At 41.2% G+C, this 27,795-nt stretch overlaps 1 protein-coding gene across 2 annotated transcripts; it reads right to left on the reverse strand.

The window, feature by feature from the left end:
* On the reverse strand, positions 1–27,795 carry drd2a (dopamine receptor D2a). 2 transcript variants are annotated; one of them, XM_045703447.1, is made up of 8 exons: positions 27,413–27,795; positions 14,480–14,790; positions 5,042–5,151; positions 3,892–4,028; positions 3,110–3,312; positions 2,139–2,225; positions 1,509–1,890; positions 1–1,102 (listed from the first exon to the last, which is right to left on the reverse strand). In XM_045703447.1, the coding sequence occupies exons 2-8, from the start codon at positions 14,756–14,758 to the stop codon at positions 906–908; spliced, it is 1,395 nt and encodes a 464-aa protein (XP_045559403.1). In that variant the 5' UTR covers positions 14,759–14,790; positions 27,413–27,795; the 3' UTR covers positions 1–905. The 2 variants fall into 2 exon arrangements, with proteins under 2 accessions (XP_045559403.1, XP_045559402.1); XM_045703446.1 differs by having other exon boundaries at positions 1,509–1,893.

Below are 27,795 nucleotides of genomic sequence, written 5' to 3' on the forward strand. Positions count from 1 at the left end.
TTTACATGTCTCATAACTCAATTTATTGGACATATTCACTTTTTTTTTAACTTACATTTCATGAGAATTCATGTAAAGGAGCAATGTAACATGCATCACATTTTCATTGCAGGCATATAATCACATAGAATGTGTTTATAAAAAGCATCTACAGGAAATGTAAATAATAATTGTACAAAAACCTTATTCATGGTCCTTCCGAGCCAGATTGGAGCAATTCACCAGTGGTGGCTGTAGAGGGTTTTTGTATAATAATAACAATAATAATAATAATAATCATACTATTATTCATAATATTTCAATTTATCACAAATGTGTGGCTGCCTCTCTTGCCAAGCGGACCAGTGAGAAAACTATGAGTCAAAATGTTTAATCTCTATGTAACACACATTCCATTCTGTGGGTGGTTTAAAGATGCAGAGCTCATGGATGACCAGTTTAATATTATCAGGTTTAATACTGAGATGAACACTGATTTGTTGATATCTAGTTGTTCTTTGCGGGATTCAGCCATTATCAAAAGACATCATATACACAGATTAAATAGCTGGCTTGCTTTAGTATTTTTTTTAAACATCTTCTTGTGTTTTCTTTACATTTCTTTACATGGATGGCTCTTAAGTGACAAGCATGATGGTTAAGACCAATATGAAATCTCCAAGAAACAGTTCATTGATAAAGATGTTACTCCTCGATATACATTCATGTGGGAGAACATGAGTCCACCAAATAATCCACAAAAGTCCCCAAGACTTCATGTGTGGCATTTACTCAGTCTCTCCATTTGTCAAAGATCATCACCGAGATGAATGGTCATGTGCGCTGTCCTCACGTGGATGAGGTATATTTTAGTAGGCTATAAGTGACGCTTTTCTTCATTCCAGCTCCCTTCTCAAATGCCAACCTTAGCAATGCAGGATCTTGATGAAAGCTTTTCTGAACTCTATATTGAAAGTGGTGTATATGATGGGGTTCACCGCGCTGTTCACATACCCCAGCCACGTGAAAGCGTTATACATCTCCGCAGGAACCTTGCATGTGGTGCAGTGGGTGTTCAATATATGAGTGATGAAAAAAGGTAGCCAGCATATGATAAATACACCTGAAAAGAGAGAGAGAGAGAAGACAAAATGTGAAAAGATCAAAGAAACCAGCTAGTACCATGTTACTGGATTGATGTGAACATTGAATCATGTCCTGAAGATAAACTTGATAAATATGTATTTCTCATCAATGAAAATTAAAAATGTTTCCTTGTCTGACTTTCTGCCTGTAAGCTATTTTCAAGTTAAGGATTACTAAGTGAATACAATATATCTATACAGGCCATCAGAAAACTACAGCTAGTAAAATAAAGATATCAGCTACATTTTATTGAGTTGTCTTATCGCTTATGATGTGTGAAAGTAAAATTAACTTTACCCCAATGTCTCTGTATCCCTCCTCTCTCCTGAAAAGTTCAACAGTACATTCAAACATTCAAAGTGGTATTCATGTTAACAACTTACCCAGGACTATGGCTAACATTTGAGTGGCTTTCTTTTCCTTCTGTTGGGAGATCTTCCTCTTACTCATGAGAGTGGGCTGCTGCTTGATAGATGTCTGGGTTTTGCCGTTGGGCAAGGCCTCGGTCTGAAACGCTTTAGCCACTTTGGGCACTTCTGCCAGTATGTCCTTCGAGTCGCCGTTCTTCTCCACTTTGATGGAGCTCTCAGGCGGGGAGGGGGGCACAGAGGTGGGGCTGGCGTTGGACTTGGTTGACGGGAGGAGCTGGTGGCTGACAGGCGTGGCGGTGGCATTGTCCATATTCTTCTGTTTCTGAGGGTTGCAGTTGGTAATCTCGTCCAACTCTATGTCGTCCCCTTCGTGGGCCACCTCTTTGATGAAGATCTGCTGACAGAGATCAACAACAATGTTAAACAGTAGTAGTAGTAGTAGTAGTAGTAGTAGCAGTAGTAGTAGTAGTAGTAGTAGTAGTAGTAGCAGTAGTAGTAGTAATGTAGCAGTAACTTCTATAGCTTGCTTACAGGGAGAAATGGGAACAATAGAGGTGACACCTTGTTAACTGCCTTTGAAAGTAAAGACATTCCCTTCTGAGAGTTACTCTGTAAAAATAGCACAACAAATACTTGACACACCACTTTTTTCTTGTTGACAGGAAAGCTCCCATTAGGTTTCACAATCACAGTGCACAGCCTCACATCTCCTGGGTGACTGCACTTCTCCTGAAACAACAACAGGGGAGAGAAGCTAGCACACAGTCACTGCACAGGCACCAAATGGTCTCCGAGTCGCTCTTTGAGAGGGCACAATTCTAAAGAACAATTAACAATAAACAAAACCAATTGTAATTCTATTGAGCGTACGCCGTTATTTGATTCCCATTCGAGTCATTACGTCCATAACACTCAATAGAGCAGAAATAAAAAGTCACGGACTTAAACTGACAATATTGTTTCAGAAATAGTTTATTGACTCACAGTATAAAAGTGATGAGGACTATTTGCCTTGCAATTGCCTAGTACGTTCTGAATGTATTTTATTTGCCCTCTCCCTTCCCCACACCAAGACAAAAGGTATGCATGTACATGAGCAATGTAGAGAAACACAGCTTCTTTTCCTGTATTGATCCGCATTAATGTCACTAAAATCAATATCCAGAAAAGGAAAAGGTCACGAAAAGGTACATCATAATTACTGTTGCATTTCAGCTCTCCTGCCAATCTAGTAGGCCAATGAACAATGGCCAAGTGGAATTTGTCATGTGAAATGACCAATTACAGCAGAAAATGTTGCTAATAATCTCAATACGCGAAGAGAACCCTCTTAAAACGCCTTAGGATAATTAGCTTGTGCCCTTTTCAATCCTGGCTAGAATTCTATCTACTGTGTTTTTCTTGCCCCCCCACACAAAATCATTATCTATGTGTTCGGCCTCTCATTTCTGGGAATAGCAAGCACTTTATGGACAATATTTAGCTTCCTCATTTTTGACTTCAATTCTCCAAAAACACATGACACGTTGTTGACAATGGATTTAATTGAATTGTCTCTCCTAAGTGTGTCAAGCACTTCCATTTTTTAAAAACACGATATGCAGCCTAGTCACCTTTAACGTGGTGCCTGTGTCGTGGTCGCCTGTCCCTTGACACGAGCGCTTTGTGTTCACCCGTTTCCGCCGCTTGCGAAGCACCACATAAATCTGCACGTAGACCAGCAGAGTGATGATGAAGGGAATGTAGAAGGACACAATGGAGGAGTACACCACAAAGGCCGGATTGGCAATGATGCAAAGGGACTCGTCGCGAGTCGCTAGGGAGGAAAACAAAATGATGCACCGGTCAATACAGACAACAATAATACCAATCAAACCAGTAGCCTTGCACGAGCGAGCAGGAACAGCTCATTGGAGCTGGAGCCATTCTCTGTAGCATGACGCAGCTTGATGTACAAGTACAACCCCTGGACAGGACACTAGTCTATTGCAGAGTCTTATCCCCAATGTACCTCCTTAATTCTGAGTGCCAAGCTGAGACGCATCGGGTCCCATTTATACAGGCTTTAGTATGACTAAGGCCGAGGATCAAATCACTCAACCTTTCGATCTCAATGTGGACACTAAGCACAAGGCCACTGAGTTGGTCAGTACAGTGCATAACGCCTAAAAGGGTCGTTTTGGATGAATACACAATGTGTATGAAAAAGGAGCATTCAAACTAACCACCACACTGTTCGCCTCATTCACAGCAGTCATTCAATTTAGTATCACCTATCATTGTCATACGGAGTCTACTCCTTAGTCCCATAAAAGCTTAAATACTGTGGAAGCACAGAGCAACGGCAAAGATCACAGTGCAACAGAGCAAGGTAGCCCAGAGTTCCTGCTATTACCTGTGTTATTTAGGCCGAACAACAGGGGGCATGATATCGCAAAGGACAGAACCCACACCACCGAGATCATAACAGTGACTCGTCTTCTGGAGCTGTAGCGCGTGTTGTACAGCATGGGCATGGCAACTGCTGTGTATCTGTCGTGGAAGGAAGCAGAGGGTGAGGAAAGACAAGGGACAAACACCGTAGGGTTAGACAAACTGCCAGACATGATCCGATTGCACAAGTACACACACACATTATGCCACATTTGAATATGGCTTTTCAACTGTGCAGACTAGACGTGGAGTGACAGCAAACACCTGTCTCTATATTCTCTTAGTAGGGACATCAGGGATGTGGGGGTAAACTCTGAGATGACGGGAGACGACTAACGCGCAGTAAACGATAATGATAAAAATGATAATTTAGCGTAACAGGTGCATAAAGGCTATTCAGGAAACAGAACCCAAACTATAGGCTTGTTTTACTCCAATGTTTGTAAACAATGTAAGTGTAAACAAACATTATATATAGTCTCAAAACATGGTTAAAACTATAATTTTGGATGGACAGTCCTTGCATCCATAGCTCTGTCTATGAATTTGACAGTGGTTACATTTTTCCAGGCCCATCCATCAGCTGTTTACCACAACAGAGGCGGTTGGCCACTTTGTTATTGTTTCAATTAAGGACTCTAGATTTAAGGGTACTCTTTATTCAGTAGTACAGATTTAATTATAAACATGCATGAGTCTTATCTTAACAACCTAAAATAAGCATCTGCAGTATAAACAACTCAAAGATATTCTCCATACATACTAAATGTACAGACATTTTGTATTTAAATACAAATCACTTCAATAAATATTTAAATTACCTCTGAGCTAAGTATTCACATAACCAAGGTGAATATTTGTTCTGTACAGGCATTTGAGTGACACAAAAATCAGTGAAGTGGAAAATCATGCAAAATGAAAGTGGCATACTGCATAGTCCATAAATAATGGAATTGGTATTCAATTAAAAGTACCAGATGGGTTTGCAAGTAGGCCTTTTAGGCCCAGACGCAACTGAATTTTCTTAAAGATTTTCAATCTCAAGATTTTCACTGCAAATCCACAATGGCACCTGCCTTCAGCCAAGATTCAACAATTTCATGAGCACTTACCGATCAATGCTGATGGCACAGAGATTGAGGATGCTTGCAGTGCACATCATGACATCTAGGGTGACAAAGATGTCACAGTGGATTTTACTAAACCTCCACTCTCCCACCACCTGAAAGAAAGATGTTCCAACATTTAGAGACAACAGTTTAATCTTCCTCAAGCACTGACTCAAACACTGACTGTTTTTCAGTTGCAGTTCAGTCAGACACTAAAAATCCCACCCTACATGTTCCTAAATAGATTGTCTTATATTTTCATCTGTTCTCATGAATCTTCCAATGCCTGCTCCATTAACCACAATTTCCCTGTCACTTATATCAGAATCAATCAAAAAACGGTGTATACAGTAGATAATGTATACACTGAGTGTACACTGTTCTTTCCACAGCATAGACTAACCAGGTGAATCCAGGTGAAAGCTATTATCCCTTATTGATGTCACCTGTTAAATCCACTTCAAATCAGTGTAGCTGAAGGGGAGGAGACAGGTTAAAGAAGGATTTTTAAGCTTTGAGACAACTGAGACATGGATTGTATAGGTGTGCCATTGAGGGTGAATGGTTAACACAAAATATTAAAGTGCCTTTGAACGAGGTATGGTATTAGGTGCCAGGCGCACCGGTTTGAGTGTGTCAAGAACTGCAACGCTGCTGGGTTTTTCATGCTCAACAGTTTCCCGTTTGTATCAAGAATGGTCCACCACCCAAAGGTAATCCAGCCAGCGGCAGGCTAGTGATTGAAAACGGGAGGCTGACACGAATTGTGCAGAGCAACAGACGGGCTACAGTTAGTTAACTGACAGTCCAGTACAACATTGGTGCCTAATGACCCATAAAAGAACGCCCACTCGTCGTACCTTGATATGAATGGCAGCCGATAACCGTAGAGTTCCACTTCTTTCAGCGGAAAACAAGAAACTGCGGTTGCAGTGGGCTCAGGAACGAAAACACTGGACACTGGAGAATTGGAAAAACATTGCCTGGTCTGATGAATCCTTTGTTCCTGCTGTTTCACGCTGATGGGAGGACAAGGGTATAGAGAAAACCACATGAGCACATGCATCCATCATGCTGTGAGTCAACATTGCAGGCTGGTGGTGGTGGTATGATGGTGTGAGGTGTGTTTTCAGGGCACACACATTGGACCCCTTGATTAAAGTGGAGTAACGTTTGAATGCCACAGGGTATCTGAACATCATTGCCAATCACGTGCATCCCTTTATGGCAGCAGTGTATCCATCTGAAAATATAATTTTCTTTACAATTTTTTTCTGCATTGTTGGGAAGGGCCCCCAAGTAAGCATTTCACAGTTAGTCTACATCTGTTGTTAACAAAGCATGTGACAAGTAAAATTAGATTTGAACAGCCTGAATCCTTCTGGAATGGATGCTATTTTCAGATATGCTGTGACATTTTAAACGTTGCTCAATTGCTATCAAGGGACCTAACGTGTGCCAGGAAAACATTCCCCACACCAATACACCACCGCCACCAGCCTCTATTGTTACCCCCAGGCAGGATGAGGTTATGGACTCCAAATCCTGACTCTGCAATCAACATGACGCACAGAAAACGGGATTTGTCAGACAAGGCAATGTTTTTCCACTCCTCAATTGTCCAGTGTTGGTGATCGCAATGCCCACTGGAGCCGCTTCTTCTTGTTTTTAGATGATAAGGGTAAAACCCGGTGTGGTTGTCTAGCCCACCCATGACAAGGACCGACGAGTTGGCGTCCCGAGATGCCATCCTGCACACTACTGTTGTGCTGCGCCGATCTTTGTCTGTCTGTGGCCCGCCTGTTAGCTTGCATGACTCTTGTCATTCTACTTTCGGCCCACAGGACTGCCGCTGACTAGATGTTTTTTGTTTCTTGCATGATTCTCTCCCTTGACACTGTGAAAAGCAGAGGATGCTGGCTGAAATAATGGAACCGGTGCAGCTGGCACCGACGATCATGACAGGCTCAAAGTCGCTTAGTTCGCTTGATTCTAACGTTCATTCGAACAGTAACTGAATGCCTTGACGTGTGGCTGCCTGCTTTATATAGCAAGCCACATGACTCACTGTCTGTAAGAGCAAACCATTTTCGTGAACGGGCTGATATACCTAATAAACTGGCCACTGAGTGTATATATACTACAAAAGTATGTGGACACCCCTTCAAATTAGTGGATGTGGCTAATTCAGCAACACCTGTTGCTGACAGGTGTATAACATCTCCATATACAAACATTGGTAGTACAATGGCCTTAATGAAGAGCTCAGTAACTTTCAACTTGGCACCGTCATAGGATGCCACCTTTCCAACAAGTCAGTTTGTCAAATTTCTGCTGTACTAGATCTGCCCCGGTCAACTGTAAATGCTGTTATTGTTAAGTGGAAACTTCTAGGAGCTACAGTGGCTCAGCTGCGAAGTGGAAGGCCACACAAGCTCACAGAACAGGACCGCCGAGACCTGAAGCGCGTAGCGCGAAAAACTTGTCTACAACACTCCCTAACTGCCTCTGGAAGCAACATCAGCACAAGAACTGTTCGTTGGGAGCTTCATGAAATGGGTTTCCATGGCCGAGCAGTCGCACACAAGCCTAAGATCACCATGCGCAATGCCAAGTGTTGGCTGGAGCAGTGGAAACGCATTCTCTGGAGTGATGAATCACGCTTCACCATCTGGCAGTCCGATGGACGAATCTGGGTTTGGTGGATGCCAGGATAATGCCACCTGCCCCAATGCATAGTACCAACCAATATTGCCTTTCATTTTTTTCGGCACTGAGCAAATTTCAGGTCCGCTGAGCGCAAACTTGAACTTGAAAGCACCCGCTTTAAGTTACAGTTTTAATAGTGGCCATGTAGGCTAATGTGGCTATTCGATCATAACGTAGACCTACCCGAGTGGCCTTCCGTCAAATACAATGGAGAAAATCCATTGCATAGCATTTTAACATGGAAATAGCTGTTCTATCATTCAGCCTAGAGTGGCAGCCAATGTGTGGTGTTCAATGTAGGCCTACATTCCATGAGACTTTTGAAAAACATGCAGGGCTTGACATTAACCTCTTTAACCACTTGTCCTTCTGACAAGGAGGTGACTGAAAATGTTGTTGTTGTTTGATGCAAGAAACCACTTTACAAACAGCTCTGGTGGACATTCCTGCAGTCAGCATGCTCCCTCAAAACTTGAGACATTTGTGGCATTGGGTTATGCTTTTTGTGCGTATGGAACAGTTCAGTGTATTTTTCTTTTATTGGGCTGATGGTGCATGCATCTGATGGTCAGTCTCAGCAGAGGGAGAGAGCAGCAGACTGAGGGTTTGCCTCTCAACATCCCTCCGCTCTCCCTTTCCTCCACTGACACTGGCCAAAAAGGGACACCGTCTTCCAGCTGATGGCGAAACTCGAGTCGCACCTCATTATTTCTGCCTCATGCACAAATTCATTTTGTTACTCCTATGAACAGAGAAAGTGAAATATTCCTCAATATTAATTAAAAAAGAGCTAATAATAATAACAACGCAAGCCTACTTTCCTACTCATGGAAAAAGGAAGAACACACATTTTATGGTTTATGAATACAAAGTGTTGACAATGCTGAGTAAGAAGTTAAACATGAACTCATTCTTAAAAACTACATCTCTTTGTTGTATTCATTGACAGTCTCTCTCCAGTCATGGTTTTAAAGTTTAGAAATATCACAGTATCAACTTCATTGTAGCTTTCTGTCATGCCTGCTACGTTACTACAGACACGGTCATCTCAGCCATCCGATTGGCCAGCTATAGGTCTATAGTGTGCTTGATTTGCTCTCTAGGCCCTCCGGGAAGGCAGAGTTTGTACCTTCAGACACATGAAATGGTTAGAAATGGCAACAGTTCGCCTACCCGGGATGCAGGGCAGCTGAATCAGGTGCACCTACCGCCAACAGCCTGAGACAAAAAAAAAAATAGGAACACAAGGCTTTATCATTGGGTTTTTTACAGAAATGTTTGACGATCGACCAGGAATGCCTTGGAGATCAACCGGTTGGTGACCACTGCTCTAGAAAGTAGAGTGAAGTTCAATCTCGTGCTTGTCTCTGTGGGCTGATATTTCTGCACAGCAATCCCGGAGGGAGCTGCGCGACAGTCTTGGGCTACTGCGCGAGAGGGAACATTGGTGCCAATTGTAAAGTTTGGTGGAGGAGGAATAATGGTCTGGGGCTGTTTTTCATGGTTCGGGCTCGGCAGTGAAGGGAAATCTTAATGCTACAGCATACAATGACATTCTAGACGATTCTGTTTCCAACTGTGTGGCAATAACTTGGGGAAGGCCCTTTCCTGTTTCAGCATGACAATGTCCCTATGAACAAAGTGAGATCCATACAGAAATGGTTTGTCGAGATCGGTGTGGAAGAACTTGACTGGTCTGCACAGAGCTCTGACCTCAACCCCGTCGAACACCTTTGGGATGAATTGGAACGCCGACTGTGAGCCAGGCCTAATCGCCCAACATCAGTGCACAACCTCACTAATAGTCTTGTAGCTGAATGAAAGCAAGTCCTTGCAGCAATGTTCCAACATCTAGTGGAAAGCCTTCCAAGAAGAGTGGAGGCTGTTATAGCAGCAAACTCCATATTAATGCCCTTGATTTTGTAATGAGACCAATTCCCTTTTTCCACATTTTGTTACGTTCCAGTCTTATTCTAAAATGTATTAAATAAAACATTTTACAGCCTCATTTTTCCTCACACACAATACCCCATAATTACAAATTGAAAACAGGTTTATAGAAATGTTGGGAAATGTATTCAGACTCTTTGCTATGAGACTCAGAATTGAGCTCAGGTGCATCCTGTTTTAATTGACCATCTGTGTTTCTACAACTTGATTGGAGTCTGTGGTAAATCCCATTGACTGGACATGATTTGGAAAATCACACACCTGTCTGTATAAGGACAGGTGTGACTGGAGCCAAGGTTCACCTTCCAACAGGACAATGACCCTAAGCACACAGCCAAGACAACGCAGGAGTGGCTTCGGGACAAGTCTCTGAATGTCCTTGAGTGGCCCAGCCAGAGCCCAGACATGAACCCAATCTAACATCTCTGGAGAGACCTGAAAATAGCTGTGCAGCGACGCACCCCATCTAACCTGACAGAGCTTGAGAGAATCTGCAGAGAGGAATGGGAGAAACTCCCCAAATACAGGTGTGCCAAGCTTGCTGCGTCATACCCAAAAATACTTGAGGATGTAATCGCTGCCAAAGGTGCTTCAACAAAGTACTGAGTAAAGGGTCTGAATACTTAGGTAAATGTGATATTTCTGTTTTTTATTTGTAATATATTTGCAAAAATTTCTAAAAACCTGTTTTTGCTTTGTCATTACGGAGTATTGTGTGTAGATTGATGAGGAAAAAAACGAACAATTTAATAAATTTTAGAATAAGGCTGTAATGTAAGAAAATGTGGAAAAAGTCAAGGGGTCTGAATACTGTCCGAATGCACTGTATGTATGTATGTATGTATGTATGTATGTATGTATGTATGTATGTATGTATGTATGTATGTATGTATGTATGTATGTATGTATGTAGTACATTGAAAGCAGGTCCTTCCACACAGGTGTGGTTAATGAGTTAGTTAAGCAATTAATATCCCATAATGCTTAGGGACATGTATAAAAATGCCCAGTTACCCATTATTAATTCTAATTTATGTTTTTGCGCAATATTCCAAATACCTGTATCGCACGAATCTCGTGTTTTTGTATTTTTTCATGAGCGTTTATGTCCACTTGTTCTCATGTTGTCTTTTTAGTCTCGTCTCCTTCGTGCCTTCTGTGCTGTGTGCACCTTCCCATTTACACCAGAGAGCTGTATATAATGACGAGACGCACGTCTCTGCCCTAACCATGGGAGTTGTTGTCCCAAAGGAGGGAAGAGAGGCGACAAGCTTAGGTCCAAAATAAGCCCATAGAAACGCATTGGCCTTATTTTGGACATATTTTAGCGAGAGGTTTGCTTCGCTTCATCCTCTGGTTACAAACACACACACCCTTCCACTCACAACAGAGAGAACCCATTCTTATTAACAAACCACCTCCACTCTCCACAAGAACAGGGCTCCTGTGGTGTAGCTACTAGATAACATCCCCGCATGACTGACAGTGCGCTTCGAAGCCCGCCCATCGTGGCAGATCCTCGTTTCCCCTACACCACTACTGAGAGTGGTCCTTTGCTTCTCACTCAGTTTCTCACTGAATTTTATTGGAGTCGTCAAGCCCAGAGTTATCCGCATCTCACCTTTTTTCTTTCTTTTTTTTTTAAAACAGCAAGAGCTGCGAAGCTGGGCTCATAGAGACCTGTCTGATTAATCTCTGTTCTGAGGCAGTGTATTATTAATTATGCCAAGCTCAGGCTTGAAGAGGGTTATGTCTTTGCTCCTGGTTGTCTGTCTGCCGCCCTGCCAGTGATTAAAGAATGATCTGACAAGCCTAATGAAAGCTCCTCTATACCAGGCTCCACACATCAGCCTATTAACACTCCTCCCTAACTCGTGGGAATGGAGCTCATGGCTAACACCCATAGACATCATGGATCATGGTAAGGGCTTATTGGAAACATACATCTACCTCCACCATGATGTTAGCGGAGGGCTGCCCTGACATTGGTGACATCGTAAATGCAACACGGCAAGAAACCCAATTGCTATGTTAATGCCGACTACGGCCCGATACATATTTTCTCATTTGGTCCTGGTGTTTTGTTTTTCTCATTTTGCGTCGAGATTGTACATTAGATATCACACTTTCTCAGAAATGCCAACATTTAATTTGCAATCTGCACAGACACTTTGTTTAACATACTGGGAGGCTGGCTGGGAGGAGAGAGGCTAAGCATCTTTCCCAGCTGCTCATCAAAGCCAATAAACATCTCAAGACCTAAGGTCATCTAGCATATGCCAAGAAGAGGCTCTCAATATAGCACATTTGGCATGGTCGAATGAAGGCAAAACGTATTCATAATTAATGCAAATTTAGCATTTAGCAAGAAAGGGCAACAGTGCTCCTGCAGCAGACTGTGACAAGCACATTACCACGGCTTGTTATTGGACTACCTGAACCTGAACAAGATCTCAGCAAAATGAAAAAAATAAAATAATGGTCTCGCAGCAAATTGCAATGGTTTCCTGGGAGAGGGACGATAATCCGAACATGACATTGTAATAGCAAAAGATCAATGTGCTTATTTTTGTTGTGTCAAAGCATAATCCTACATAACATCTCTTTTCTCCGCTAGAAATCGAATGTTTGAAGAGTGTGAATCATCCAAAGAAACGCAAATCCACCCATTTCACTTGAAGGCAGTGCTTATTCTCATGTTAACAATAAGCCCTTATAATGTTGCCAAGCTGCAGCCTACTGTGTAAGAGGCACATATTTTAATTTGTGCCATTTCCAAAGGCTGGTTATGCTACTATTAGTCTGTAAGACAAAATGAATGGGATTCGTGCACAACAAACCTTCAAAGCTCATTCGTTATATCCTTAACTTCTTGTTAAGAGTGTACTAATTGACACATGACCTTAAACATGGTATCCTTTGTAATACAATTGAGAGGCCTGTTTGAAAAGAGCTGAGGGTCACTGTGGAAAGGTTGTGTAATGAGTTAGCCTACTGTATGTGGCATTTCTCAACCTTTTGTCAGAAGTAGCCTAGCGGTTTAGAGCTTTGGGCCAGTACCCGAAGGTTCGAATCCCTGAGCCGACTAGGTGAAAAATCTGTCTATGTGCCCTTGAGCAAGGCATGTAATCCTAATTGCTCCTGTAAGTCGCTCTGGATAAGAGCATCTGCTAAATGACAAAACAAAATGTTTTAATGTAAAATGAAAGTACACCATATAAACACAGGAGAATCATTCTGGTTTTCTTCGACGCTAGACGAAGAGATCGAGTCACAGTTTCTCTCCAAAGCCCATGACAGACTATAGATTGTAGTGTAATTTGATAGCCCTGGTAATCAGGAGGCAGGCTCATTGATACACACACAGGATGATTATTTCACTGCAGTCTTGGATGGCCTCTCATTTCACTGGCCAAAGACCATGGTCAAAAATAACATCTTAAACCTGTTCAACGTCCTGCTCTCAATTGATTTGGTTGAATGAGGTTGATTGTGTTGCTGCCCAAGGCTACCGTTCTGCTGCTTTACATCGCAAATGTCACTGGGCATTGATTCAACCTTATGCGGTTCTTCACAGCACACACCTAGATCACACAAGACAGTTTTAAAAGTCACATCACAAAATAATACATAATAATTCACCGATGTTGTCTAGCCTAGCTACAGTATAACTGGGGAATGAGTACACACGTTTTACATTTTGACATTGCCAGTGCTGCTGCTCCACATACTAAGCTAGATAGCTTCGTAGGTACAAGCGCCCCTTTATTTTCATGATGTGAATTTATTAATTTCCTCACTTTGCTCAAACTTAATTATCTGACCTCCTGTCTACAGTATCAACATTACATCCTATTTGCTAGAGCGATTACTTTTTTATTGAGTGACTCGTTAAACTGTCAGTTCTAATATGCAACGCTATTTCCCACAATTTAATGCTGATGCCATCTTAAGTCTTATCTATTAAATTCCACAGTTACATTGCATGGGACCATAATTACCTACAAGATCATTTCTTGTTGACAGGGAAAAACTGTTTGATGGATTAAAACTTGAATATTTTATCGCGTGGTAAATTGGCATCATAAAACGTGATGACGTGTATTTTCTTCTCATGCACTTTAAAGCCATGTAGTACATTTTTTTTAAATATATTTTTTAAACGTATTTAGAATTAATTTTGTTCAAATTAATATCTTTAACCAGTTATGTGGAGAAGATACACTGAAAACAGACACACATTGCATTCACATTGTTCCAGCAATTATAGCTATTGTCTTTATCCTTTCATTTACAATTTCTTGTCAAAACCAATTAGGCCTATGTTTGCATAACGCTAAATTCTTCAATGACAGACACCTTGGGAAAGTCGTTCCGTAACCAGACCATTAATAAAGAAGTACTTTGAATATATTCTTTTTCAGATCAACAATGTGGCCGTTATGATTTGTTTTCATTTTGGAGGACTGAGTGGGAGGGTCAATGCAAGGGCAAAATCAAAGAGGATGGGTAAAAGAAACCCTGATTGGCATAAGTGTAATCAAACAACCCGTTGTGTGTGTTTGTTTTGCTTCAGCTATGATTATGTACGCAATTTGCTGTGAAAACTTCATGGAAAAGTAAACTACACTTCACCTTTAAGCCTTTTAGGAAATGACAAATGTGCCTGGCTGTACAGGTAGCCTACCTCCGGCAACCACAGGGTAAAAAAACGACACTGTATCTTTAGCTTCAAGCCTTTCTGCCAATGAAAGAGCATGGGTGGGTGTGTAGGTAACCTACCTCTAGATAGACCACCCAGGGCATAACCAAGGTGGCCACCAGCAGGTCAGCCACAGCCAGGCTGACGATCAGGTAATTGGTGGTGGACTGGAGGGCCTTCTCCCTGGACACGGCCATGCACACCAACACATTGCCAAAGACAATGACGAGGATGAGCAGCGTCAGGAGCATGGCATAGTAATTGTACGGGTGCTTCTGCCCACTCTCCGTGTCATTGAAGCTCCCATTCCCATTGTCCCAGAAACTCTCATTGTAGGCATACTGTGTGAGGACATCCATTAGCTGTGAGTGACGAAGGCCGAGAACGGGCCCTGAAATGGACACAAAGAAAAAAGGGAGAGAATTTACATATTCAGCTTTAATTACAAGAGCTATGTGTTTGTGTGTGGGCGTGTGTGTATGTGTGTGTCAGCTAAAATACATTATTGATGAATGTGCATTTACATGATTGTCTTTATCTCTTTCTCTATGCGTGTGTCTGCGTTTTTTTTGGGCGAATGTGTGTGCGTGTGCGTGCATTCGTGTCTGTGTGAATGCCGTCTGTGACTACGATGGTGCGCACTGTACGTGAGGAACTTTCTTTAGGGGTTTTCTATCTCCCTCTCTCGCTCCCTTCGTCACGTGCTCCTGCCTCCTGCCTATCTGAAAGCATTGCCCCGGGGACACAGGCCTGTGCCTTTACCCTGCAGATGCCCTGTGCTGTCTGAGCTCATTTATTGCCCGCTCCAATTCTTTATTTATGTGAGATTGTTCTCACTGCAGTACTGAAAGCTTGTGTTGGAAGTGGTTGTCCATGCAGTGCTCACTGGGGCTGTACCAGCCTTATCCTTATACCTGCTGTGCATCACGTACGCTTTATCCCAAGTTGCGAGATAGGAGCAACGGCTAGCTATCTCCCAATCGTATACACAGTTTCAGATACACATCGAGCTCGGGGTGTGCTAAGAAGTTGAAGTCAGAGGGATACTCCTGCAGGTCATACAGGTGAAACTAGTGGAGTTTGTATTGTGTCAAGATATAACCAGATATTGAGGCCTTACGCTCCACTAGGAGCTCAAATGAATAAGCCAAGTCAGATATGACTATTGACAATCCATGGATTTACAGAATTATTAAAAAACACAGTCTGGAAACCACAGAGATACAATATCATACATTCGATTTAACTGTATTGCTGAAACCCTTTTATAAGAAACACACATTACACAATAGCCTATTATCTCCCTGTCTGCCAGCTCACTGAGAGGTTATTAGTGTCTTCTCTCTGGCATTGTATGACATCAAATGACTCCATATCCAATCATAAGCTGACCTTATAACCCTCACTTCCATCATCCATGAGTAGGTGACCTGCCCTGAAGTGCAGACCTGGATGAACACTCAACAACCCCCATCTAGCCACAAGCGTCAATACTCCCTGCATAGCCTACGTCATACTCCCATAGCAGCACAGCTGACTGAAGGTTAGATGGAAGACGATGATTGGAATGTGTGTGTGTGTGTGTGTGTGTGTGTGTGTGTGTGTGTGTGTGTATGTGTGTGTGTGTGTGTGTGTGTGTGTGTGTGTGTGTGTGTGTGTGTGTGTGTGTGTGTGTGTGTGTGTGTGTGTGTGTGTGTGTGTGTGTGTGTGTGTGTGTGTGTGTGTGTGTGTGTGTGTGTGTATGGAATACAAGTGTCTGAGACTGGGAGAAACCTCCAGTAGATACCACCTCTGTCAATCTGGAGTAAAAGTGTTCGATCTTATTCGGAGATAGCAGCTATTTTAATTTGTTTTCTATCTGCCGCAGGCCTCTTTGATGCTTGGTTGAAATCATTGATGGCAACTAGCCAATTACAGGCTGTGAATCCTCAATTGGCATCTGTTGTCACGGTCCAAGTACCTACTGACACATAAGTATTGTAGGTAATGTGGAGAGGGAAGCCTCCGCACACTTTGACCCATGCACATTTGAAGTTCACAGTACAGCATAAACAAACACAGAACGCAGTCTTTTTTCACAGAAACGGATTGGCTGCAGGGCATTTAGGGCAAATGCCATATGGGCTGATCTTTTTTTTTTTTCTCAGCAGAATGAAAAAAATATAACGGTGTGGGGGCCTCAAGTAATAAAATGGTCCAGTGTGTTAGAAATGCCCGGGTTGATTTCTGGTTCCAGTCCGTCCTTGTCCTATATAGTCATTATATACCCATTTTGCCTCGGTCTGACTGCCTACTGACATGCTTTGGGTAGGTAGTCATCATTTAGCCATTTTCTAAGCAGGGTTATTGCACCTCTACCGTGCAGAGAAGAGAAAGCCCTCCTGGCCTGCATACAGTAGCACTTAGTGTCTCTTCCCTTTATCTTCTTCTTTATCTTCTTACTGCAATTATTTCCTTCAATAGTTACATCCCTAAGAATAATTACCATCCTTGCCCTCTAAATGTGAATCTATTTCTGTTTGGAACTTTTCCCAGATATAAAAAAAATGTTAAAGGAAAAATGTTGAACAATAGAGAATTGATTGAGTTCATAAAATAATAAAAGCTGTTCCAGTTACAAAATTAATTCACCGTAACATTTTCTAAAACAGTGGGGCTCCGATAGCCACAAGGACAGGGATAATAATTCAGCATTTCTCAGGCTCCAACTAAAGTACGACCTGCAATTTCAATGACGCTCTTCCAAGGTCCAAAAGCGTGTGGCTCACAAATTGATTCGGATCCAAGAGGCATTCCTGTGTACAGGTGGTCAGATATGGGTGAGTAACTGTTTAAGGGGATGTTTGAGGGGGTGATTCGAATGACAGTTGCATAACATCAACAAACCTCCCTTTGATATCTTGAACATGAAGTAGCACTTCATCACCCTATAAAATGTTTATGGAAGAGATTTGCATGTCACATATTTTAGAGCTAGGGCAATTGTTTGTTTACCTGTTTGAGTTGCTAACACTGGTGAATGCTGCAAACACTGAGGAAGGAAAATGCTCATATAAATGCTTTACATTACTTACGATTGATACAAAGTGTGCCCAGTAAAGGCCAGTAAACATTCCAATACACTGACAGCTAAAATTGTATGTTGACCATATTTGTGAGAAGACAATATAGGAATAAAAGGCCTGCACTTTTGATAGAATCCTACTAATGAAATATTTACCAACCTCCAGATGGGTTCAAGAAGACAGCAAAGTTCACACCAGTTGAACTGACTCATAGATTATATGTTCATCCATAAACTGCAACGTAAGCATTGGGAACCAATAACCTTCTAAAAACAATCCTAACTTTAGGCATGCCCAGACATGCTATCAGAATATAATAGAAACCAGGTAGTTGTTCTACTGATGTTAGCAACTAGCTACTCAAATAAAGTAATGTGGGAAGCTGTGGAGCATCTGCCTGTTGGAGGAAGCAGAGAAGGGGGACGTTAACAAGCCTCCAACTGCCTCATTAGGTAGTGGGGATGCTCTTTCCTAACAACAAGCCATGTCTCTGGTGAGGTTCTTTGCCTACTTTCCTACTCAGCTGTCTGCATAGGAGACCCAGGTGAAGCTCATGCTTGTAGGTAAAGCCCTAGCAACAGAGAATGACATGCATTTATTTAAAATGTTGCATTCAACCTGTTTGATATGTTTGCCATGGGTTTGTGAATAATGTATTTTTTTATTTTTTATTTTACTAAAGAGTTTAATTCGTGTACGTAGTCATGCTGCCACAATACATCTCCCTTTACAAGTTTAGCTTTTCTAAGACGGTTTTCCCTTTGTTAACTTTTAAAGTTTCCCTTTGCCATGTTTTTTCTACTTTCCCCAATGCAAATTCAATAAATACCCAGCATGCTATGGTAAATTCATTGCATCTTGCAACTTGTACATCAAAACTCACTCAATTGTCTTGCAATGTTGGAAGAAAATCCGATTTGCAATTGTGCTTGATGCCACGGTGCTCTCCACAAGTCGCACCAAAGACAAAAGAAAACTGAACAGCGTAGTCCCTCATATCTAAAAGGTCATTAGTAGTCTTTCAGATCTAAACAAAATAGCTACACTGACTATCTGAGTTAACCTTTTTATTTCAGTATTTTGCACTGTCTCTATGCACACTCACAGGGCCCTACACACACGCGCACCCCATGTTCTCACTCACACATAATATGCACTTACATGTACATTTATACTAACTCCACACACACACCAACTCACATACAAGCTGTTGCTACTCTCTTTATCTTATATCCTGTCGCCTAGTCATCTTACCCCTATACATATTTACTTACAGTACATCACTCCAGTATCCCTGCACATAGCAAATATGGTATTGGAACTGGCCCTGTATTAGGGATGTCCCCGACCAAAAAATCTGGGTTGACCAAGAGTCATCCTGTTCTTTCAACCAATCGATTGGTTGAAATGTTTAAACTTATTTTTTCACATGTATATATACAGACACCCTATGTGTTTGGCTAAAATCAACTACATATGCACTGATCTTGTCTGATGCTTTAAGCACACTGTTTGATTAAATAATTAAGAAACACAAATAACTCAAAAAGAGCCCGATGGTAACACAGTGTTAAAAAAAATGACATCGAGTGTGACTGGTGCACGTTGTCTTGCTCTCTTCCCTACTGTGGCGAAAAGGCACCACGGCACAGCTAGTGTTTATTGCGCTGTCTGTGCTGAAGCTGCAACGTACATTCAGCCATTTAGTTTCTTACACAGTATGCCTACAAATCCCTAATTTGTTTAGGAAAATAAATCCCTATTCCCCCAACCCTTGCTCTCTGTACGTGAAACATGTAAGCACCACATGCATGTGACCAATAGGGTCGGACCTACAGCCTATCACAATCACATCAATAAATTGGTTATAACAAACTCCGAACACAGTAACACGTGACAGCAAAATGGATGCGGACGACGTGACAAAGAAACTCGAAACGGGTGAATGTTTACTGGTTGCTCAGGAGGGAAAGGGGAAGTCAGATCTGTGGAAGACATTTGTCTTAGTTGTGGAAACTACTGGAGATCCAGATAAAGGAGGGTATAGGATCAAGCATTGCGTGAGCATTATGTGTGCCAAACAGTTACTGTTATATTACAATATTATACTTTTTCTGACCATTTGGAACAGTGTAAACACTAAATAAATAAGTGTACCAGAGAGTCTGTTTTAACGAAAAAATATCTAAATATATAAAGCCTTTATTACAGCAGACTAAAAACAGTTGCATGCATTCGCGAATTGCAGTTTATTTCTTGTTTTAGGCGAAATATTCACAGCTCCCTTTGTTATTTAATTTTAAAACTAAAATGCTTCCTTGCATTTCAAAACATGAATGTCTCATATGCTGTGTGATGGCATGAACTAATTAATGACTGGTTGATTGATGGATACAGTAGGCTATTTAATGAAATATAGGCCTAAGGATGTTATGGTATTAAGACTACCTATAGTCTTAATACATATAGAGGCCTATAGCTCAATGGTGGTTATACAAGGCTACTATAAAAAAACGAATAATGATAACGACATTACTTATTATTACAATGATGATCATAATAATAATTGTAATAATAACAATAAGGAGGAGATCAAGAAAAAGGAGGGTATAGGAGCGAGAGCTGCGTGGATATTATGTGTGACAAACAGGTGCTGTGAGATTACAAAAACATATATATGGTTTGGAACAGTGTAAACAACACTAAATCAATTATAAGTAATACCAGTCTGTTCTAAAGCTAAAAAAATTGTAAAGCCTTTATTACAGCGTAGCAAAGATTAAAAACAACCGAATCTCTGAAACTGCTTTATTCTACATTCTTCCGTTGCACGAGGCTTGGTGCTGATGGAATCAGTAGGCTATTAAACAATCACTCAAACAGGCAACAGAAGCAGGATCTGTCTTATTTCTGTAGATATATATGGATGATTTATAAAGCCAGGCACATTTAACAGTTAGGCTATTGATTATAGATCTAATTAAGTAGGGGTTTCCACTCTACTCAATTTTCTTAGACAATTAGGCTAAGGCAAGGGCTGTTTCCTCATCTCTGCTGCTGCTGCCTCCGCCGCATTGTTCTCAATTCCAATATGCTGGTTAACTTTGATATTATGCACGTTGCCACATAGGGAAAGGTGCCAATTCTACGGCGCACTGAAGGCTATGTTTCAGAAGCGCGGACAGCGACCGTCTCCAACGTGGGAGAAAGCGCATTTGTTCTAAAATAACATTCGATTTATTTGTGTTGCACCATTATTTTTACATAATATAACCATATACAATTTCAGTATCACGTCTTAGAGTGATGGACTGTGCCATCCCAATGGCCTCCGTAATGGATTAGACCACTGAGACAGGCGCAAATCATGTGTCGACCAGTCGACTAAACGGGGTCAGCCCTACCCTGTATAAAGTATGCTTACTTACTTACTTATTGTGTTCTTTATATTTCTTCTTATTTCTTGTGTGCTTTTTTTCTAGTATTACATTGTTATTGATTATTGCATTGTTGGGTTTTGAGTTTGCAAGAAAGGCATTTCACTGTGTGACATTAAAACTTGAAACTTGAAACTCCAGCTGTGTGTAGGAAGGTTCAATCTGAGAGAGAACAAGGACAAAATGATGAAAGGAGAGCCTATAGAGACTATGAATCACATAGAAGTAATTACAGAGATATTATTGATTTAACAACACTAAACCTTTTAATGAATGAATGCCCGTTATGTTAAAAATGGGTACATGCTATTTTCAGATGTAAACCTTTAGTAAGAGCATATTTGATTGGACCATTACTATATCGAAGCCCACAGTGAAGGTTATATATACAGCAAGGTTTTGTACCAGTTTGGGGAAAAATTCCAAACTGCAATTCAAAAGCTATTTCAACTATACACACTCACACTGTGTAGTCTAACATTTAGACCTTCTTGAAACGTTTCTCGACTACAATCACAAAAAGAGAGGTTCTGCACTTCAACGCTGGGTAAATGTTGTTCCCTACACACCTCAGGTCTGTCAATGTCCCCAAACATCTGTTTGCGCCAAGGCTTAATCTAAAGCTAGTATTTCTGACTAAATGTCTAAGGGGACCCGCCCAGATCTAGTACCACATTCACAGTTAATGGTCCTTTGACTGAACATGTCGCACACTGAGATAATTGTTGAGCGATTTCATGTCTCTCAAGCACTTTTCTTTCTTTCGCTCTTCCTTTCTTCCCCCTCTCGTTGTCAATCTGTGCACAATAGTCAGTCATTTGGACAATCGTCTCGAACCTGTAGGTAGTTCCTTGTGGAGCCTAACGTATCTTTTTGTTCATCTTTTACCTGTGCACTGGCATATACAGTTGAAGTCGGAAGTTTACATACACCTTAACCAAATACATTTAAACTCAGTTTTTCACAATTCCTGACATTTAATCCTAGTAAAAATTCCCTGTCTCAGGTCAGTTAGGATCACCACTTTATTTTAAGAATGTGAAATCTCAGAACAATAGTAGAGAGAATGATTTATCTCAGCTTTTATTTCTTTCATCACATTCCCAGTGGGTCAGAAGTTTACATACACTCAATTCGTTTTTGGTAGGATTGCCTTTAAATTGCTTAACTTGGGTCAAACGTTTCAGGTAGCCTTCCACAAGCTTCCCACAATAAGTTGGGTGAATTTTGGCCCATTCCTCCTGACAGAACTGCTGTAACTGAGTCAGGTTTGTAGGCCTCCTTGCTCGCACACGCTTTTCAGTTCTGCCCACACATTTTCTATAGGATTGAGGTCAGGGCTTTGTGATGGCCACTCTAATACCTTGACTTTGTTGTCCTTAAGCCATTTTGCCACAACTTTGGGAGTATGCTTGGGGTCATTGTCCATTTGGAAGACCCATTTGCAACCAAGCTTTAACTTCCTGATCAATGTCTTGAGATGTTGCTTCAATATATCCACATAATTTTCCTCCTCATGATGCCATCTATTTTGTGAAGTCCACCAGTCCGACCTGCAGCAAAGCACCCACACAACATGATGCTGCCACCCCGTGCTTCACGGTTGGGATAGTGTTCTTTGGCTAGCAATCATCCCCCTTTTTCCTCCAAACATAACAATGGTCATTATGGCCAAACAGCTCTTTTTTGTTTCATCAGACCAGAGGACATTTCTCCGAAAAGTACAATCTTTGTCCCCATGTGCAGTTGCAAACTGTAGTCTGGCTTTTTTATTTTGGTTTTGGAGCAGTGGCTTCTTCCTTGCTGAGCGGCCTTTCAGGTTATGTCGATATAGGACTCGTTTGACTGTGGATATAGATACTTTTGTACCTGTTTCCTCCAGCATCTTCACAAGGTCCTTTGCTGTTGTTCTGGGATTGATTTGCACTTTTTTCGCACCAAACCACGTTCATCTCTAGGAGACAGAACGCGTCTCCTTCCTAAGCGGTATGACGGCTGCGTGGACCATGGTGTTCATACTCGTGTACTATTGTTTGTACAGATGAACGTGGTACCTTCAGGCATTTGGAAATTGCTCCCAAGGATGAACCAGATTTGCGGAGGTCTACAATTTTTTTCTGAGGTCTTGCTAATTTATTTTTATTTTCCCATGATATCAAGCAAAGAGGCACTGAGTTTGAAGGTAGGCCTTGAAATACATCCACAGGTACACCGCCAATTGACTCAAATTATGTCAATTAGCCTATCACATTCATCTTCTGCACATCCTACCATTCCAGTGTTTAATTGCTATATTGTAATTACTTTGCCACCATGGCCTATTTATTGCCTTACCTCTCTTATCCTACCTCATTTGCACATGCTGTATATAGATTTTTCTACTGTATTATTAATTGTATGTTTGTTTATTCCATGTGTAACTCTGTGCTGTTGTATGTGTCGAACTGCTTTGCTTTATCTAGGCCAGGTCGCAGTTGCAAATGAGAACTTGTTCTCAACTAGCCTACCTGGTTAATTAAAGGTGAAATTAAAAAAATATATAAAAAATCAGAAACCATGACATTATTTTCTGGAATTTTCCAAGCTTTTTAAAGGCACAGTCAACTTAGTGTATGTAAATGTTTGACCCACTGGAATTGTGATACAGTGAAATATAAGTGAAATAATCTGTCTGTAAACAATTCCTGGAAAAATTACTTGTGTCATGCACAAAGATGTCCTAACTGACTTGCCAAAACTATAGTTTGTTAACAAGAAATCTGTGGAGTGGTTGATAAACGAGTTTTAATGACTCCAACCTAAGTGTATGTAAACTTCCGACTTCAATTGTATATATAATGGTGTCACGGCATATGAACTAACAGGTTATAGAGCAAACAACAATTATCACAACACATACTGTAGGTTTCAATATGGATTTTTTTCCTGGCTTGGCTTCCCTGGTGATTTGACCCACGCACCACTACTGTACCTGTGATACTTCATCTTGCCATGCAGAAGTAACCATAGAGGACATCCACATTAATGTGTGTGCACGGTTGTGCGCACGCGTGTGCGTGTGTGCATATGTGTGTGGAGAGAGCTTTGACAATTTAGCCTGACTGTGACTAAAGGAGTTAAACGTCTCCCAGGGGAGCATTGTCGCTTTATAATCCTGCAGTGGATGAGAGAGAGATAGAGGGGGAGAAAGGATCTCCACTTCTAAGCACCCAAAATAACCAAGAGTGCTTGCTTACGATAAGGCGAGGATTTCACCATGGACCATTTGTTTAAATAAGGTTTGTCAGGAAACATTTCAATCAAGTGTGACGCCAGATGTATGACGTTTTGATCAGCTTAGGATAAGAGTTCAAAGGGACCAAGGGCCATCTGAAGGTTTATACAGGCATTTGCACAATAGGGAAGGTTATCATGGGAAGATCTCAATTGCATACTCCTCGCATCCTCTCTCTTCTCTCCTTGTCTCCTTCTCAAAACCCATTCGACGTGAAAGACAGAGGTCCCTCCCCTCTGACCTTCTCCTCCAATGGGTTTAGAGAAGGATACGAGGAGAGAGGATGTGAGGAGTATGCAAAAAGTTTCAATAAGAAGGGGTGTTATCCAAACAGTATATAGTAAATGGTATTTTGGAAGCAACAAATACTAGGGATACTGTACATCAGACCTGGGTTCAAATAACATTCATTTTCTATAAAATAATTGAGCTGTGCTTGATTAAGCTTGCCTAAAAGTGCAAATCCTGCCCAACTGGCACTCCAGACAATCAAACACTTTGAATTTGGAAGAAGACAAATGCTATTTGAACCCAGGTTTGCCTGAACACATCACACATGCTATAAAATACATAACATGCTCATTCCTGGTCAGACACTTTACACCCCTCCATTATGTTGACATCAACAGCCCCTTAATGACCAGATATACAAGAAGACTGTAATCTACACCATCATAAGTGGACCATATCTTTTATAGGTTTTTGGACTTAATTGCCTCCTCCATCTCCTTTCCTTTCAGTGATTATTGCTCACAAGAAATGTCCGGCAGTTGACACACTCGGAAAAAGGGACTCAAAGTGGGAATATCATTCTAGTTGTTGGTTACAAATTCCAATTCCAAAACAATTCAATGACATATATGTGAAAACCCCAATGTAACGAGCTTTCAATGTCACATAATGACTACCACACCAGAAAACTATGCCTTTAATGTGTTATTATTTGAAGGTTGTTGTTATCGAAACTGAAGGTATGCAAACATAATCCATGGTGTATTGGCAGACTACAGTACAAGTGTGTTGATGTCTCAACTATTCAATGGAGGTCTTCATAAATAATGGGAGACAGCTAGCTATCTGTCAGGGGGACATCTGCTGAAGCCTACAGTCTACCTCCAAACAAACCAACCATGACTCAAGCATGGAAACAAAGCCAGATTGATTCTAAGAAGTAGAATCATTCTCGTTCAGAAACAGCTAGGGTAGGCCATCTATACGCAGGGTCTCCCAAACTCAGTCCTGCCCCCCCCCCCCCTGGTATTTTCCCCAGCACTACACAGCTGATTCAAATAACCAACTCGTCAAGCTTTGATTATTTGAATCAGCTGTGTAGTGCTAGGGCAAAAAAACAAAATGTGCACCCAGAGGCAAGGACCGAGTTTGGGGTCTATAGGGTAATTTCAGCAGCTTCGATTGCCATCAGCAGCACAAGAGTGAGATACAGTACAGAGTAACCAGAGAGCTGAGAGGATCGTATTGAGATGGTATGGAGCTATAAGCTTCCGACCTGCCAGTAAGCAAGGCAATGGACAGCACAAACGGAAATAATCATAAAAGAACCATAACATAGCTTGATCAGACCAAAAATCACTGCAATTCAGTTGCGATAATGGTTGTTATTTTCTGTGGCTTAAATAATTATAGCACACAGTGTGTACATTTCTTCCCGTCTCTCCACAGTTTGCATTTAAGGATGTTCCTCTGCAGTTGGAGAGTATTGAGTCATTTTAATTTTTGGCACCATTCAGGCTAATTGGTATTTCTCAGTAATTGTGTAATTGTTTTAAATATGTACCAAAAGCCTGTCGGCATTTTGTACTAAAAAAAGTGAATTGTTAAATGAGCAAGAATGAAAATAACAATTATTATCATTATTGTCATCTTTGGTCATGGGTAGGACTGCCGGCTGTGGATCACACCTTATTTTCATCATTGCTCATCCAATCATTTACTTGTGAGGGACAAAACACTGTTTTAGCTAAATCAGATTTTTTTTTAAACAGATAAAAATACACCTTATGGGACAGTGGGGACTGTGAAGAGACATACACACAGGCACAGCCACATGCATACACACACGATAACTTACGCACTATACACACATGTACACATGGATTTTGTGTTGTAGATATGTGGTAGTGGAGTAGCGGCCTGAGGGCACACACTTACCTTGTAGTGAAATCTGTTGTGAAATGTATTGTAAATTATATAACTGCCTTAATTTTGCTTGACCCCAGAAAGAGTAGCTGCTGCCTTGGCTAGTAGATAATAAATACAAATGCAAAAATGGTATAGTATAGAGTATAGTCAAAACACAACCCCTTACATGTATAACCCTCATTGATTTAGATATATCCTACTGTATAATGTATGTACTTATAGTTAATATGCTAAGGCAACACATTTAAGAAATACTGAAGATGGTGCTGCTATTCTCAGAGGCTGTTGATAGGAACAAGAAGCTGCACGAGAAGAACTGGCAGTTCCTTCATAGGATCACAGACACACACACCATCTATGGAGCAGAGCAGACCATAAACATTCAATAAGTCTTTAAATGGCTTACTAGTGGTGAGTGCGTGTACAATCATCCGTTTGCTTTGTCCTTTCATCGAGGCCTTTGAAGAAGACCAACAGGCAACCTTTGCATGCTGTATTATACCTGTGACATATTACACAGAAATGATCCCTAAATCAAAAAAATGGATGCAGAGAGCATTCAAACAAACACACACACACACGCGCGCGCGCGCGCGCGCAGGCACGCACGCACGTATGCACACACACACCACAAACTTAAGCAAGCAGACTCATACATATTTATGCATGCAGGCACGCTCGCAAAAACACACACATAAATGCGCACGCACGCAAACTCACGCGTGAAATGTTATAGCCTGGAGCACATAATTTAGTTGATCATGAAACGATCACTGCCATACAGCATATGGTCTAACATAATAAATGACTCAATACCTCATCAATTTATACAATTCAGGCTTGCGCACATTGTTACTAATTGAAAACTTAAGTGGGAGAATCATTCACTAAATGCAATAAAAAACTAATAACTATATTATGATCTTGAAATATCACTTTAAGCAACTGGATCTAGTCTACACTTTCCTTCATAGTGCAGGCATCGGGTAGCCTATGTCTACTCTTCAATGTGGACACCGTGTCAATTTAATGAGAATTATACCTGTGTTTAGGTGTCAGAGCAAGATATGCTCTTACCTTCACGCCATAAGTTTGATTGAGTCACTGGTCTTATAGGGATCCGTCTTTTAAATCCAACGATATCCAAATTCACCGCTTTTGATGTCCTCTGTTTGGCTTGAACATTTTGCTGACAGTTCTCAAATTGTTCATCGACTCTGGCTGTTCAGAAGCAAAGGAGAAGTTGTGCCACCAAAGGCACTACCATATGGTCTGATGAACGCTCTTCACAAAAACATTGTTTTATAAAATCCTACTCAAGCTTTTTTTTTTTACTTAAATATTTTACTTAAGATTCAGGCTATCTTAATTCAGCCTCTTTGATGGCGTGTAGCCTATGTGTGAGAGCAGCGAGATATCCGTCTCCTCCCCGCACCGTTTACCCACTACGCAAGAGGTAA

The sequence above is a fragment of the Salmo salar genome, chromosome ssa20 (assembly GCF_905237065.1).
Source record: "Salmo salar chromosome ssa20, Ssal_v3.1, whole genome shotgun sequence".
Taxonomy (NCBI): Eukaryota; Metazoa; Chordata; class Actinopteri; order Salmoniformes; family Salmonidae; genus Salmo; species Salmo salar.